We start from the raw sequence: 15536 nt of genomic DNA, 5'->3' as shown, positions 1-15536 counted from the left end.
AACAAGGAATGTGACAAGCTCAGGAAAAAAACTTTCCCAAGCTTTTCTTCGTCTTTTCCTTTCTTCTCTCCAGCAGATCATCTACATACTCAATCTTGTGTATTATAGCCGTATCATTTGGATTGTTTTCTTTGCACATCTGGAAGTTCGATCGGGCGCTCTCTAGGTTATTCTTCATGAGGTAAGAGTTCCCTCTTCTATAAAACGCCTTGGCACGATCCAACTCTGGAACATCCTCCATGTCCAACAGATACGTGGCATAAGTTATAGCGTCGTCATACCTTCTCAAGTTGTACAGCACGAGAGATAGATTGAGGTAAAGCTTCACTTTTAACGCAGTAAACTTGACGTTGTTGCCTTTATCCACATCCATATCAGGAATATACTCGTTAATGTATCGCAGCGCCTTGATATACTTGAAATAAGAGTTCTGGAAATCTTTCTTTTTGTACAGTAGAGTTCCAGATTGCTTGATTGTGTCAGCAGCCTCATACGCTGCAGTAAAGTCCTCCGAATCAATACCTTCCGTGTCTTCCGGATACTCTTCATAAATATCGCCTCCAATAGGATCGTTAGATGCATTGAAAAGTGGAACTCCACAGGACTCATCCCATTTGCCACAGTCTTCGATCCTTATGCATAATTCAGGGAAGCCATCCGAATCGATCTTGCAACGTTCGATAGTCCGTACGACAGATTTGCCATGAATGACTTTCCCGAAAATCGAATGCTTCCCGTTCAAATGCGGTGATGGATACGTGGTGATAAAAAACTGCGAGCTGTTGGTATTTTGTGACCCAGTGTTCGCCATCGCCAGAAGGAATGGCTCAGTAAACTCCCCAAGATTCTCGTCTTCAAAGTTTCCTAAGCAACCCGCATTGGAATTTTCGTCCCCAGAGCGCTCGAGCTCTTCGTTAGTGGCATAAATCGAGCAACCGCCCTTGCCAGCATCGTCGGACTTACTGAAGTCACCGGAGCAATGTGTAATGTCGCCGCACTGTATCATGAAGTTCTTGATCACACGGTGGAAGTAATTACCCTTGTACGAAAGCTCATTAGCGCTCCCATTAGGCCTTTCGCCGACACACAATGCGTAGAAGTTTCGCGCTGCCTTTGGCGCCTTGTCTTCGCGCAATTGGCACACAATCCGGCCAATTTTTTTCCCATCAATGGCGATATCGAGGTAAGTTTGCAAGAGCTGCCCCATTGTAACCGACTCGGACAATATATTCAGATCAGAAGCAGCTATCTTCGACGCCTTTGGCCTTTAGCTCATCGCTACTTGGCATCGATGCTTGTCAATAATTTTTCAATTTACCCGGCCTCCTATGTTAAAGAAACTTGGACGACTTACAAGATACAAAACCTTGGGTCTCGATAGAGCGTTGATCTGCGATATAACTGAGGATTAGAGGCTCATTGAATTGAATTGGCAGGTCAGAATGAATCTTGATAGCCCGGGAAGTGCGGCAGCGGTCGATCCGGTGACCATTGTGATCAAGGAATGCATAAATCTTTCGTCAGCGATGCGAAAATACTCAAAATATACATCGCAATCAGGTGTTGCAGCACTGCTGGGCGGTGGAAGTGATATATTCAGCAATCAGGATGAGTCGCTGGTTAGTACGTTTAATAATCTTTCGGCAAACAGAAGTAATGATCCATTATTATCGGGGTTTATTCAGTTGCGTTTAATGCTGAATAAGGCGCAGGGACTTGAAAATATCGACTCTTTGACTCTGTTGCAACCTTTTCTGCTTGTTATTAGCACCAGCTCGGTGTCGGGGTACATAACCTCGCTGGCACTGGATTCGTTGCAGAAGTTTCTGACGCTGAATGTCATTAATGAATCTTCACTCAACCATAGAGCCGCCTATCACGAGACTGTCAATTCGCTTACTCATTGCAGGTTTGAGGGTTCCGAGCAGCTATCCGATGATTCGGTTCTTTTGAAAGTGGTCATTCTTTTACAGACAATTATCCAGTCGCGCTGCGGTGACTTGCTGTCTGACGCTATCATGTATGATGTTCTACAGACGATTTTGTCGTTGGCTTGCAATAAGCGGAGAAGCGAAGTGCTGAGAAGAGCTGCGGAGTCGACTATGATCGCTATAACGGTGCAAATTTTCAGCAAATTGAAGCATATAGACCCCACCAACCTGGCTCAAAAATACATTAATGATGAGAGTTACGCCAACAATGAGCTTCAGGACGATGTGATTGGCACGACTGCGGGAAAGGATGATGCAACTAGTGATCATGATACCAAAGAAGATCAGAGCCTACCGAGTGCGAACGCTGACATTTCTAAGCTTGACCCGACGGAGATTAAAGCAACTCGCATTACAGATCCTAAATATGGACTACCAGTGATAAAGCAATATTTGAACCTACTACTGTCTTTGATAGTTCCTGAAAACCAGACAAAGCACACAAATTCTGCCAGAATCTTTGGTTTAAACTTGATAAATACCGCAGTTGAGCTGGCCGGCGATATATTTCCCCTGCATCCCCGTCTTTTCAGCCTCATTTCTGATCCGATTTGCAAGTATGTCCTTTTCATCATACAGAATAGCAACAAGCTGTCGCTGCTCCAGGCTGCTCTCCAGCTATTCACTACGCTTGTGATAATTCTGGGGAACCATTTACAGATGCAAGTTGAGCTGACTTTGACGCGTATATTTACAATTCTTTCACAATCAGCCAGTCAAAGTAACAATGAAGCGAAAGAGAGGCCCGCTGCTGTGAAAGAGCTACTCATCGAACAAATCTCCATTCTTTGGACTCGCTTCCCATGTTTTTTTACGTCAACTTTCATTACTTTTGATTGCAACCTCGACAGAGCAGATTTGTCAATTCAATTCCTGAATTCCCTGACAAAGCTGGCCCTACCGGAAGCAGCACTCACAACCACGGACAGTGTACCACCCATTTGCTTGGAAGGTCTCGTATATTTTATTGATGAAATGTATGATCACCTGCAAAGTGTGAACAGGGAGATATTCCTCTCCGGAGATGCCAGCATCCACTTACTTGAACAGCGGGAACGTAAAAAGGAGTTCATTAAATGCGCTACAATTTTTAATGACAAACCTAAAAAAGGAATTCCCCTCCTAATTGAGAAGGGTTTTATCAAGTCCAATACGGAGGAAGCTATTTCAGGCTTCTTATTCGAGAATAACAGTCGGATGAACAAGAAAACGATCGGTCTTTTACTTTGTGATCCAACGAAAGCAACTCTGCTGCGAAAGTTTATCGATCTTTTTGATTTCAAAGGCTTGAGGGTGGACGAAGCCATCAGAATTTTGTTGACAAAGTTTCGTTTACCTGGTGAGTCGCAGCAGATTGAAAGAATAATAGAAGCGTTTTCCGCCAGATATGTGGAGTGTCAGAGTTATGATTCAAACGAGATTAATAATGAAGCTACAGATGACGTGAGGGCGGTACAACCTGATGCCGATTCCGTCTTCATCTTGAGCTATTCCATAATCATGCTTAATACAGATCTGCATAATCCGCAGGTTAAAGAGCATATGTCTTACGAAGATTATTCAGGCAACTTAAAGGGTTGCTACAACCAGAAGGACTTCCCAACGTGGTACCTGGAGAGAATATACTCTTCGATACGTGATAAGGAGATCGTAATGCCAGAAGAACACCATGGAAATGACAGATGGTTCGAGGATGCTTGGAATAATCTGATCTCTTCAGCGACAGTCTTGACAGAGATCGCCAAAGATTCAACCAGCGCAATCGAGGGATTAAGTCCTGAAGAATTGGCACATTTTGATAAAGCTATTTTCAAGCAGGTCGGAAGCTCTATTGCTAAAACTCTTTTCAAAATATTCCAGGTTGCCTCCGATGACCACATCTCCACTCGAATGCTTACGAGTATTGACAAGTGCTCTTACATTGCATCGTTTTTCAATATCAAAGGCCTGTATAACGATATACTTGGCAGGATATCCGAGCTGACGACTTTAGTTCCTGCAGCTTCTACTGCCAAGAGACAATCATCAGATGCTGATGAAATTCCGCTGGTGGAGATAGCGATGGAAGACTGCAATACCAGTATTGTGGTAAGCACAGAATCCGTTAGATTGGGAAGGTCTTTCAAAGGTCAGCTTTGTCTGGTAGTGTTATTCCGTATACTTCGCAGAAAGAATAGTCCTGGTGTCATCAATGATGAATTGTGGTCGAAAATTGTTCAGGTGATATTAGTACTTTATGAGAACTTATTGATCAGCCCAGACGTTTTTCCCGAAATACAGCAAAGACTGAAACTTGGCAGCTTGAGGAGACCCGAACCTGAGATCTCAATCAAGAAAGCCAGAGAAAACAAGGGTCTACTTTCAGCGTTCGCGTCATATCTGAAAGGAGATGAGGAGCCTACGGAAGAAGAGATAGATGCTTCCATCAAAGCCATTCAATGCATTGCATCTACTGATGTCGCCTCTTCTGTTTTCCGCAACGAGACGAATATCGCAGCAAATCTAGTGAAGGTTTTGTTGAGCTCTATAAAAAAAGATATATCATCGGAAAACGGTCGATTTTTCGAAAGCGAGATGCTCTTCCTCGTTGAGCTATCTGTTGCCCTATTGCATATTCACAACCTTGGTGAGGATGTGGCATCCATATTGTTGGATCGGGTTACCGCGCTATCACAATCAGTTACGTTATCAAAAGCAGCGGTGATGAGATTGGCCTCCTACAGGATGCTTCTTCTCTCGGCTGTTGATGAATGTCATTCACCTCTCCTAGAATTAATTAACAAAGATCTGTTGGGGAAGAATGAAGTCTTTACTCAGAAGTACTTCGCCGGAGATGCTGGGAGTGAGGTTTTGCATGGAATTCTGGGGCTGACCGAAAATGGACAAAATCGGAAGCATATCTTGAAGGATGCCGGGTTTTGGAAACTTCTCAGATCCCTGGCCGCCATAAGAAGGCATACCAAGGAAATTTATCAATTTCTAGAACGATGTCTTTTAAAATCAGACGGTGATTTGACCGAGAAAAATTTCATGTGGATTTTAGGCCTTCTGGATGAAATCTCATCTGCTGGTGCCATCGGAAGTAAATGGGAACAGGAGTACGATCGTCTGGTTCGCAAAGGACAAAAAGTGGACAAAGAAAATCCTTATCAAGACGTCGTTGAACTGTCTTTGAAGTCGATTAATCTAACCAGCCTTTTACTCGATGAAGAAGTGACTACATTAAGACTTACGAAAAGCGAGACAATAGCACTCATTCAGGCTCTTTCTCACCAATGTTTGAACCCATGCCAGCAGATACGCTCCTATTCACTGAAGACACTCGGTGTGGCAATAACGGAGAGAATCCACTTCCCATCTGAAGAAATAACCACCGCAGAAGAAGTAATAGATGGCGGGCTGTTACCCCTGCTGGAATCCAACGCTACAAGACAAGAGAACAACGTTCCAATACCGGAAATTCTCGCAGTTATTTCGATATTTTATTTGCACTGTTTGAGGAATAAACTAGCGACAAATCAGACCTTCCTGAAAGTTCTGAACGTTTACAACAAGTTCGTTGACATGCCCGCGGTCGAGAAGCAGCTGCAGGAACTAATAACCGAGAAGAAGAAGATAGAAAAGGAATTTTCGCAGGAAGAGAACTCTTCATCACAGGAAGTAAACGAACATGTGAGCGAAGCTTGATTCGTCCTTGCCTAGTTCTGACATGAATTTCCTGATCCTGGCCTGTCCGATTGGGTCGAAATGAATATCAAATTAAGTACAGAGTGTTAAAGCATATAAATCATCGCTCATACATCTGCGCATTAATCGAGCGCAAATCGCATCAGTTTAATCATTCACTTGAAGAAGGGACTGCTCGAACGAGCTACGCATGTAGTCTAGCATTAGCAGACCCGCGGTTGTACCAGGAATAATCGCTAATGTGTTTCTTGCAAACCCTTTGTACAACCAGCGCATCATGGAATTCGTATTCTTATGGATGAAAAGAACGTGCTCAAATGTGTCCAAATAGGAGTTGTAATAGATATGTAAGCGCCGGCTTGCCGGCTCTGAAACCCATATTTTTGTAGCTTTGCTAAGGGATGATGCAGTTGCCGGTTGATGGTTAAGCGATCTGCTTACTATATCGAAGGCTTCTAGTCTGGATTGATGAATTTTTTGAATCTTCTTGAATGGATACTGGACGACCTGCAGTAAGAATGCGGCAGTCACACCTCCGACAAATATGAAAGCCCTGTTGAGCCACTTTTCCTCCTTCTTTGATAGGAACTCTATTTTTGCTTGTTCTGTTGGTGGAGAAGGAGTTGTCGACGGTATCAAGTCTGCCAGTTTGGTATTATGAATGACATACTTGACTTCTGCGTATTGCCTGACCACAGTCTTGAACCATGTACAAACTTGCCCTTTCATCAGCTCGAAAGTGGTGAAGTAAACTGCGAACCCCAAAGATTCCTTTACAAGTGCTAGGCCAAAGCCGCCAAAGCAGCCGATCATTCCAATCTCCTTCAGCTTATCCAGACCATACATCCAAAGGCTATCATATTTTTTAGCAACAGAGAGGAACTCGCTGGTGGAAGATCTCGCATAGATGGCATCAATGGGCGTTGAGACTAAAGCTTGCATGGCGCCAGCCACAAATCCCGACCTCCAGACGTCCCAGGGATTCTTTGCAGACGACGTAGGAGTCGATTTCGATGAAAAATGGTTAAAAGATGTCAGATAGGTTGTGTAAAGCACCACACCGGTGGCAGAATTGACTATCAGCGGCGGCAGAATTCTGTCTGGAATTACCTTCCATCCGTATTTGTTCAGAGCCTTGGTCAGAATGCCAAGCGACGAATTTTCCAGGTAATTGAAGTATTTAGATCTTGCAACGCCCAATCTTCTGTGGGATGCACTATCATTCGGGAGCCCCCTCTCATTCTCTTCTCCAGTGAGAACGATCCTTACATAGTGCAGATAGTCGAACCTTGGAGGTCTAAAGAGCTTCAGGGGAGTTCTGAGGTAAAATGAAGTCATTTGATAAACTATTGATCTTCCACCCGCGGTCAACGCTCCTATCAGGGAAGAACTGCGGTTGTCGTACGGCAGCTGGCTTGCGGAGGCTGTTTTGGCACTATCATCGTCGCTACTCATTCTTCTCCCATTGGCATCGATTGGTATGCCAAGGATCCAATCAATTGAGCTCTACCCGAGTGCTTATCTGTCGTATTTCTGGCTGTAGCTGCTCTAGATATAATCGACAGCCGAGGCATCGCTTTAACAAGAGCTTTCTTAACACTCTATAACACACCAATAAGGACACCACAAGATCCAGAGCCCAAGTATTCCAGCCGATGTCAACTGCTACTTATCAAGAGAGGGCTGCACGCCATCCTAGTCCCGTTGCTTCAAAGCTACTGAGTCTGATGCATGAGAAGAAGACGAACCTGTGTGCTTCGGTAGACGTTCAGACGACCGCCGAGCTGCTGAAATTGGTGGATACCCTAGGTCCTTACATTTGCCTGCTGAAGACCCATGTCGATATCATCTCAGACTTCAGCTTCGAGGGCACAGTCAAGCCTCTCAAAGAGCTGGCCAGCAAGCACAATTTTTTGATCTTCGAAGACAGAAAGTTTGCTGACATTGGCAATACGGTCAAGCTTCAGTACTCATCTGGTGTTTATAAGATTGCCGAGTGGGCCGATATTACCAACGCTCACGGTGTCACTGGCGCTGGGATTGTCACCGGTCTCAAACAGGCTGCCCAGGAAACCACTACGGAACCCAGAGGCCTTCTGATGCTCGCAGAGCTCTCTTCCAGGGGCTCGCTGGCCCACGGCGAATACACAAAGGGCACCGTCGAGATTGCCAAGACAGACAAGGACTTCGTGATTGGGTTTATCGCCCAAAGAGACATGGGCGGAAGAGACGAGGGCTTCGATTGGCTGATCATGACCCCGGGAGTCGGTCTCGACGACAAGGGCGACGCTCTTGGACAGCAGTACAGAACCGTGGACGAAGTTGTCTCCACGGGCTCCGACATCATAATCGTCGGCAGAGGCCTGTTTGCGAAGGGAAGAGACCCCAAAGTGGAGGGCGAACGTTACCGTGCAGCCGGATGGAAGGCATACGAAAAGAGATGCCAGGCCAGAGCCGTCTAGTTAGCGATTAGTATACACTGTTCATCTAGCGTAATAGATCCAAGAGGCGTTACCCGCCGCAGCGCACTGATTCGACTGAAAAATTTCAGGTCTGCTAATATCAACGCAGCTACTTCAGTTGATAGCAGTCGACTCATAGCAGCCACGTACTCTATCAATCACTCGAACAGGCTCCGGTTTCAAAATGGATCAACTGAACGGCAGGGAACAACAAGAGTTCCAAAAATTGGTGGAGCAGAAGCAAATGAAGGATTTCATGCGTCTGTACTCCAACTTAGTCGAAAGATGTTTCGCAGATTGTGTAAATGATTTCACATCTTCCAAATTGACTAGCAGAGAGCAAAGCTGTATCATGAAGTGTTCCGAAAAGTTTCTAAAGCACAGTGAGCGTGTGGGACAGCGTTTCCAGGAACAAAACGCAGCTCTTGGCCAAGGTCTGGGCCGTTAGGAGCACATGATAGGCATTCGTGTACATATATACGCTGGGTATAATTCAAACTCTATCTTTAGCGAGATCGTTCGATCAGGTTTCCGATAGCATGGTTTCATATGGTAGCGCCGCAGTGCAATACTTAAAAAAAAAACATTATCGAGAGAAAACAGCAGCAGTAATCGGTATCGGGTTCTGACCAGCTGGCTGATCAGCTCTACGATTGCACTCAACAACCTTCAGCTCGCGCAGAGCTCAAGTTAAACGGGACTCCCGTGGCCTTCCCATCCTCGGTGTCCCGGAGGACCCCAAGTTGATTTCTGATGACCACGACCAGCGAGCCTGGTTCCCCAGGCCCTCCTCACGGAAATTTCGCCTGGGCGAAAGGTGCTAGAAAGCTGGAGTGCTTTCTAGGGTCCCGTAGCGATTCACCGAATTTCCCACCTGCTATGTATGAGCTGTAGGCTCCTTGGGCAAGCAGGTTTCTTAATCGTAGAGGCTGCTACTGATTTAAAACTCGAGAGGTTCGGTTTCGAACGCCGGCAGCTGAACGGCTGTTCAGCCGCCCGTCCACCGAGGCACGGAACCGAAATCGAAAATTCATGCGAAATAAAATATTTATTTTAGATTAGAAGTCGAATATTAAACTTTGATGGATCCGTTGCATCGCTCCGGCCAAGGGTGGATTGTCTTGTGTCGCTTTTAGTATTTCTTAATGTACACTGGATTTCAGGCAGAACTTTCCTGCCCAGCATCTGAAGCAAATTTCAAGCTTCATGAGCAGCTGCCGTTCTTGCGGGTTAACTTGAGGTTGCAATTCCCTGCAATCCAGCATGGATTGCGTCCACGTGCATGGGCCGTACTGCCTATGTGTGGTAGAATGCTAGCTATTGTCATTTCTTGTCCAACTAGTTTCTGAAGGTCTGGTTTCAGTCCATTCAGGTTTTAACCAATCTGGCTACCGGGAAAAAGCTCTGCTGGAGTAGCGGTACCTAGCTCCAGGCGAGCCCTTCATTCCCGAGCTTTGCCGGCAATTGTACAACTGGTTCATCAGATCGTGGTGGTATTCTGGCTGCAGAATTCCTGATAATTTTGCCAAGAAATCTCTAAAGACCCAGTTTTGGACCGGTCGTAGTGGATGTGAATCGTGGTGGATAGGCTTTTTCGTTCTCTCCTAGGATAATCTATGCTTCACGTTTCGAGGATTGAAGCACTGCCATTCATCCCTGAAAAGGCCCGTTGTCTCTGCTGCCGCAAGTCTTGTCGGTTTCCAACCAGATCATACCTACCGCGCCATTCCTTTTAGCAGGGCTGTCGTTGATGGCTCTTGTCCTCCGGCCAGTGCATCAGCAATATAATCAAACCCTGTACGTAGCACTGCGAGTGGCACTGACATAGTAGTCCAATCATCTCCGTATAATGCGTCCTGGTAGATGAAGTGCTCGTGAGCTCCTGATGGCTCTATACATTTTGATATCGCTGAATGCTCGGTATTGTTTAGCCTGCGACTATCGCTGGGCATCAATCCAATCCCGTTTAGAGGGTCGTTGCTGACATTATAAGCAAGTACGTCTAACTTCCTTCCTAGGCAGGTCAGGAAGACTTCGGTGTAGTTGTTAGGAGCGTAATGATTAGTGGTCATCTACTGCCGCTGGGCAACAGCAACATGAACTAATGTGACTAATGTGAAAACGTATGTGACAGAAGTGCTTATCATATTCATGACTGTGTATCCGAGGGAAACCTTGCCTGATAGCTCCCGATTGGGTCCCTTTTAAATGTCTCGCTAGCTCGCTTCCCACATGGCTATGAAGATGCATACCATTCTCTTAGCTATATGTCCAAAGCATGTGGAAGGGGGTGATCGATGTGCCATCGATGATTTTCGACGTCTAAGACCATCAACACCAAGCGCTCGTCTGGGTACAAAACATGGAAGCTGATTTCGAGGATCTCGAACTCTAATAGAGTGTGAGGTTTTTTTGGATAGACGATTCAGTTGCTCTGGAAGCCATTGAATTAAACTGGGTTAGGTCATCAAACTCATTGGGACGGTGGTGTTACTGTGGTTTGCATTGCTCGGACTGCCAGCTCCTAGAAGATAGGTAGATAAAGGTTAACCGTAAAGTCATGTTACTTCTGGTTGGGACCAACGTCCTGCTATGCTGATGTACCCAAGGTGTACTAGTAACTTTTAGGCTAACATGGTGCGAAGTCCAACACGCAACCATGCTTACAATGGCTGCAAGAAGCATCGGCTGGCGCTGTTTTGTTACACACTCTCCGATTCCGGTGGTAAAGATTGAAGCGTATTCATATGAGTTCTCTTATGAAAGAAGTAGTCAAATCTGACATATATCCGACTTATAATGGGGCATGGATGTTTTTCCTAGAATTGCCCTATCTGGTGTTGGTTGCATAATGCCACCGACGGACCTGTTTCGCGGATCATTTCACGGCCTTAATGCGTGCTAGTTAAGAATCGCGATTTCTTTCACATAGGCTGGGAGACAAACAGCCGCTTTAGCATGCATTGCTTTTTCGAGGATGGGATAGTCTTATAATGATTGTCTTTTACCTGTTTGCCAGCCAAACGCTATCTTCCTCGGTTCACCAGGCTCGATGATAACATTTATCACACTTGATCTTTTGTCGGTCCTCGATGCATTCAGAGCCTTTTGAAAAGCAGCTTTCAGCTCTGGCAAAGTGCGGACAAGAAATCCATTTGTGCCAAGACCCTTTCCGACTAACTCATAGCGACATTCTTTGCTCAAGGCTGTCGAGGGCGCTTTACTTAAGGAGTCCTGTTGCGTTCCATGGTATATACCGCTGTTGTTCATCACAATGACGACCAGCGCCAGTTGGTTTCTTGCTGCCGTCTCCAATTCCATTGCTGAGAATCCATAGGCTGAGTCTCCCTGAATAAGGATAACGTTTTTCTCAGGGTCCGAAAGCTTCGCAGCAATGGCATAGCCCAAGCCAATTCCCATGGTGGCATTGGTCCCCGCGTCTAATCTGTGTTTAGGATAGTCTGTTGGAAACGAAATTCGAGCAATGTCCATTGTGTTTGCCCCCTCCGACACTATGATTGTTTGCGAATCGTCGATTAAAGGTCTTAGCGTGTGATAAACCTGGTTGTAGTTCAACATGGCACTTGTTGCTGACGTCTCCTTTAACAGTAGCTTTTCCTGATTCGCTCTGATTGAGTCTTGCAGCTCCTTTGATAATCCATTATGCTTCCATCCAATGCGGCTCAAAGGAAAGGTCAGTTGCCTGAGTGTCAACTCCAAGTCCCCGCACAATGCGTAGCTGAGTCCCATAGAGTTATTCTGACCTAAGGAGGTAGGATCATTGTCTACTTGGACAAAAATGGCGTTAGGATTCCACTTGGGGGCCTGCCCGTAATGCAGTATCCAATTTAATCTTGCTCCCAAAATGAGAACGACTTCGGCCTCTTTCAGCGCTTTAGAACGTGCAGAAGATACGTTCAGAGGATGCGAATCTGGAACAACACCTTTTGCCATCGGAGTTGGCAGAAAGGGTACGTTGAAGTCATCGACAAATTTGCGCAACTGAACAGAGTGTTCTACCGCACCTTTACCAATCACTAACAGAACTCTCTTGTTTTTGCTGTCGGACAGAAGGTCTGCGACTTTTGAAACTGCTTTTGGATCAGGAGCATACTTAATTTTCGGTAAAGATCTAACATTTCTTGATCCTGTTACATCTATTGACTCTTCGATTAGACGACCTGGAAAATCGATATATGTGGCCCCCGGAATGCCACCAACTGCGAACCTCATCGCCTCGTAAGTAATTAATTGAATGCTTTGCTGGTCCTTGCTTAACTTACCGGTGAACTTCAAATGGCCACGAAGCAGACTGATCTGATCTAACTCTTGGAAACCACCTTTGTATGGATCTTCAGTGCTTCCAGCAATCACTAGAAGCGGCCATTTGTTACTCATTGAGTTATAAATGCCGGCCAATGCATGAATCAATCCAGGCCCACCAACTACTAATAGGATCCCCGGCTTGCCTGTCAAATATCCATAAGCAGAAGCTGCATAGGACGCCGACTGCTCATTTCTACATGCTATAAACCGAATACCTTGGGCAATCATGGTATTTGCCAGTTCGACAATCGGGATACCAACAATGCCAAAAACAGTGTCAATTCCATAGTCCTTTAGCAGTTCAGTAAAGTAGTCAGTGATTCGAATCTCCATTGCGCTTAAAATCTCCCAATCTTATAACTTAGACTGAGCCTTGCAGTATCGGAGTGTGCTTCGCTGGCGCTCCTTATATACAAATTAAACGAGGTCTTAGATCTTCAACTCAGAGTCAAACGCTGGGAAGAGCAGGCCTTAAGGCCACTTCATTCCGTAGAAATTTATACATTGAGTAGTATCAAAGGTCTATAGTTCCTGTAGCACTTCTATGGAATGCTATGGCGTCCCTGATATTGTGATTACCAAAGAGGTAGGATATGAGACGTTCCATTCCTAAACCAAACCCTCCATGAGGTACGCTACCCTCGAGTCTCAGTGAGAGGTACCAATCCAGCTCGCCTGAGGAATTCATACCCCTTCGCCGCATCTCCTGTGCTAATTCATTGTAGTTGTCCTCCCGGATGCTTCCGCCAGCGATCTCGCCCATCTCAGGGAACAGCAAGTCGAAGCAGGCAACAGTTTCTCTCCCAGGCGATGCCGATGTGTTCGTCTTCATGTAAAACGCTTTACAGTCTCGAGGATAGTCAGTTATGAAAACGGGAGATTGAAAGTGCACTCCTGCCAACCATTTCTCATGCTCAGTTTGTAATGGCTCTCCCCATTTGGGCTCGTACTTTTCGAAAGGAGCCATCCTGTGCTTGTCGCTGAGTATGTCAATAGCCTCAGTATAAGTAATCACCTTCCAGGGTTCAGGGTTCAGTAGCATATTCCAGCGATTGAGCACCTCTTCTTTGGACAGGCACTCCTGTAATGTTATTTCGGGAATCAACTCGCTGCTTCTCTCGCAGCATGACTCGATTAAGCGCCTCAGTACGGACTCCACAACCATCGTCAGCAGACGAACGTCATTGATAAAGCACATTTCCAGCTCCAGCATCCAGAATTCGCTTAGATGACGATTAGTGTCGCTCCTCTCCGCTCTGAAGCATGGAGTTAGTGTGTAACAACGTGATAACGACATTGCAAGAATCTCCAAGTGAAGTTGGGTGGAAACTGTTAAATAGGACGGTTTACCAAAGTAGTTCTTGGAGCTTGCTGTCTTAACTTCAAATAGTTCGCCAGCTCCCTCACAGTCGCTGGAAGTCAACACTGGTGGGGACACTTTCGTAAAATCATCAGACTGCAGAATATTCATCAGCCGTTGTTCAGCAAATGACCGGAATCTCATTAACGATCCTAGGTAGGTCGTTCTATGTTTTAACGTTGGCAAAGATCGTAAAAAAAGCAGCGAGTGGTTCTTCTTTTGTAGAGGGTAGTCGTGAGTTACAGTGCCCCTAATTGAGATGCTTTCAAGTGGATCTTCGATCTTGAGCTCAAACGGCTGCTCCCTTTGTGGTGTGTCCTGCCATTGGGCGCAGGCAATAGATATGCTTTGGCCAGTCTTCATTCCTTTGAGAAATGCCGTTTCATCCATCTTCTTGATTGGAATGGCCACTTTCAGGGTATGTAAGCAGCTCCCATCTTGTATATCCAAGAAAGCCATCTTCTTCAGCAGCCTGACGGATCTAATCCAGCCATTGACATTCTTCACCGTCCTTGGGGGATTGGCAGTTCGCTTGTAGAGATCCCTGATCGTTATAGGCAGCACGCACTGTTGAACAGTTCCATAGTTGCGAACAATGTGTTTGAAAGGCACCATCACCATGCTCTTTTAGATCAGACAGAGACCTTTGATATAAGCACTTTATTTTCTATTCACTACTACGTAGTTAAACATTCGTGCGGCGCATCCAAACACACTTCCTGGAGATACCAATGCTCGAGAAGACGACAAGACTAGCGTTTGAATGTCTGTCTGTAGGAATCTCTTGGTATGGCACGAGTAGAGCGTCCAAGTAAGCGAGCGCTGAGCGGATCTCGACCCATCGCCCCTCGATTTATGCTTGATCGAGTAGAAAGCAACCGCAAGTTGGCTACGTCGAGTACTGCACTCAAATGACATCCATTGCGATTTGCTCCTCAGTGGAGCTCTTTTTCTTGACCTTTTCTATCTGACACCTCAGTCTCATAATCTCGTCCTCCTCGAAATCGCTCATCGATAGCTTCTGAGAGCAGCCGCCCTGTGCGCAGTCTCTCGTGGCGTGGTCCTTGAAGTACTCCTGCAAACCCTCCAAATCAAAGACATGATTGCATTTTTTCGATATCATGGGCTGCTTGAAGTCCTGACACGTTATCGGGCACCGTAGTTCAATCTTCCCGCCCTCGATGTGGACATCTTCGTCGTTGTTCTGCTCGTCTGGCATCATACCGGTTGGGTCCCTCCATAGATATGCGATGGCGTCCAGCAGTTTATCCTCCCTTGTCAGCCTCGACCGCCTTCCCGGGCTTATCTCTTCCCTCTCAAAGATATCTGACAGCTTTGGCAATCCGTCTGGACTCTTGCTGCTGTACCGATTCCACCAGGATAGGTCGACAGGCTCCAAGTTGTGCGACGACTCTCGATATTTCTGTTTAGCACTCTCCAATCTGGCGTCCAAAGAGCGGGAACTGGTCTCCAGAGACGCTAGCTCTTGGTAGGCAGCTATCAGTTCGTTCATCTGAGCATCGACGTCCTCTCCGGGATCATCCATTGTGTGTCGATAGGTCTCGAGCAACTGCTGTGCGACGGCACGGTAGCAACGGGATACATCCCCGACACTCAGCTCATGGAACGCTCCCCTGGCATGCCGATGGATCGGCAGGGCTTCGGGCAGTTTTGCCATCTTTCATCTGCGTGTGTGCAGTGCGAGCTTTG

General features: G+C 46.1%; 8 protein-coding genes across 8 annotated transcripts; 3 read left to right on the top strand and 5 right to left on the bottom strand.

The window, feature by feature from the left end:
* Positions 1 to 19: 19 nt before the first annotated feature.
* On the bottom strand, positions 20 to 1207 carry CPR7 (peptidylprolyl isomerase CPR7; the record flags this gene model as incomplete). Its single annotated transcript, XM_037285283.1, has 1 exon — positions 20 to 1207. The coding sequence occupies one exon, from the start codon at positions 1205 to 1207 to the stop codon at positions 20 to 22; it is 1188 nt and encodes a 395-aa protein (XP_037141179.1).
* Positions 1208 to 1442: 235 nt separating this feature from the next.
* On the top strand, positions 1443 to 5678 carry GEA2 (Arf family guanine nucleotide exchange factor GEA2; the record flags this gene model as incomplete). Its single annotated transcript, XM_037285282.1, has 1 exon — positions 1443 to 5678. One exon carries the CDS (start codon positions 1443 to 1445, stop codon positions 5676 to 5678), a length of 4236 nt encoding a protein of 1411 aa, XP_037141178.1.
* Positions 5679 to 5825: 147 nt separating this feature from the next.
* On the bottom strand, positions 5826 to 7133 carry HG536_0G03650 (uncharacterized protein; the record flags this gene model as incomplete). The annotated part of the gene is made up of 1 exon (XM_037285281.1): positions 5826 to 7133. One exon carries the CDS (start codon positions 7131 to 7133, stop codon positions 5826 to 5828), a length of 1308 nt encoding a protein of 435 aa, XP_037141177.1.
* Positions 7134 to 7333: 200 nt separating this feature from the next.
* URA3 (orotidine-5'-phosphate decarboxylase) lies at positions 7334 to 8140 on the top strand (the record flags this gene model as incomplete). The annotated part of the gene is made up of 1 exon (XM_037285280.1): positions 7334 to 8140. The coding sequence occupies one exon, from the start codon at positions 7334 to 7336 to the stop codon at positions 8138 to 8140; it is 807 nt and encodes a 268-aa protein (XP_037141176.1).
* A 184-nt stretch (positions 8141 to 8324) lies between these two features.
* Positions 8325 to 8588, top strand: TIM9 (protein transporter TIM9; the record flags this gene model as incomplete). The annotated part of the gene is made up of 1 exon (XM_037285279.1): positions 8325 to 8588. One exon carries the CDS (start codon positions 8325 to 8327, stop codon positions 8586 to 8588), a length of 264 nt encoding a protein of 87 aa, XP_037141175.1.
* Positions 8589 to 11128: 2540 nt separating this feature from the next.
* Positions 11129 to 12799, bottom strand: PXP1 (putative indolepyruvate decarboxylase family protein; the record flags this gene model as incomplete). Its single annotated transcript, XM_037285278.1, has 1 exon — positions 11129 to 12799. One exon carries the CDS (start codon positions 12797 to 12799, stop codon positions 11129 to 11131), a length of 1671 nt encoding a protein of 556 aa, XP_037141174.1.
* A 181-nt stretch (positions 12800 to 12980) lies between these two features.
* On the bottom strand, positions 12981 to 14447 carry SLM5 (asparagine--tRNA ligase SLM5; the record flags this gene model as incomplete). The annotated part of the gene is made up of 1 exon (XM_037285277.1): positions 12981 to 14447. One exon carries the CDS (start codon positions 14445 to 14447, stop codon positions 12981 to 12983), a length of 1467 nt encoding a protein of 488 aa, XP_037141173.1.
* Positions 14448 to 14733: 286 nt separating this feature from the next.
* MMS21 (SUMO ligase MMS21) lies at positions 14734 to 15504 on the bottom strand (the record flags this gene model as incomplete). The annotated part of the gene is made up of 1 exon (XM_037285276.1): positions 14734 to 15504. One exon carries the CDS (start codon positions 15502 to 15504, stop codon positions 14734 to 14736), a length of 771 nt encoding a protein of 256 aa, XP_037141172.1.
* Between the last annotated feature and the right edge of the window lie 32 nt (positions 15505 to 15536).

This window comes from Torulaspora globosa, chromosome 7 (genome assembly GCF_014133895.1).
Source record: "Torulaspora globosa chromosome 7, complete sequence".
NCBI lineage: Eukaryota > Fungi > Ascomycota > Saccharomycetes > Saccharomycetales > Saccharomycetaceae > Torulaspora > Torulaspora globosa.
This window is presented reverse-complemented; position numbering and strand designations above follow the sequence as displayed.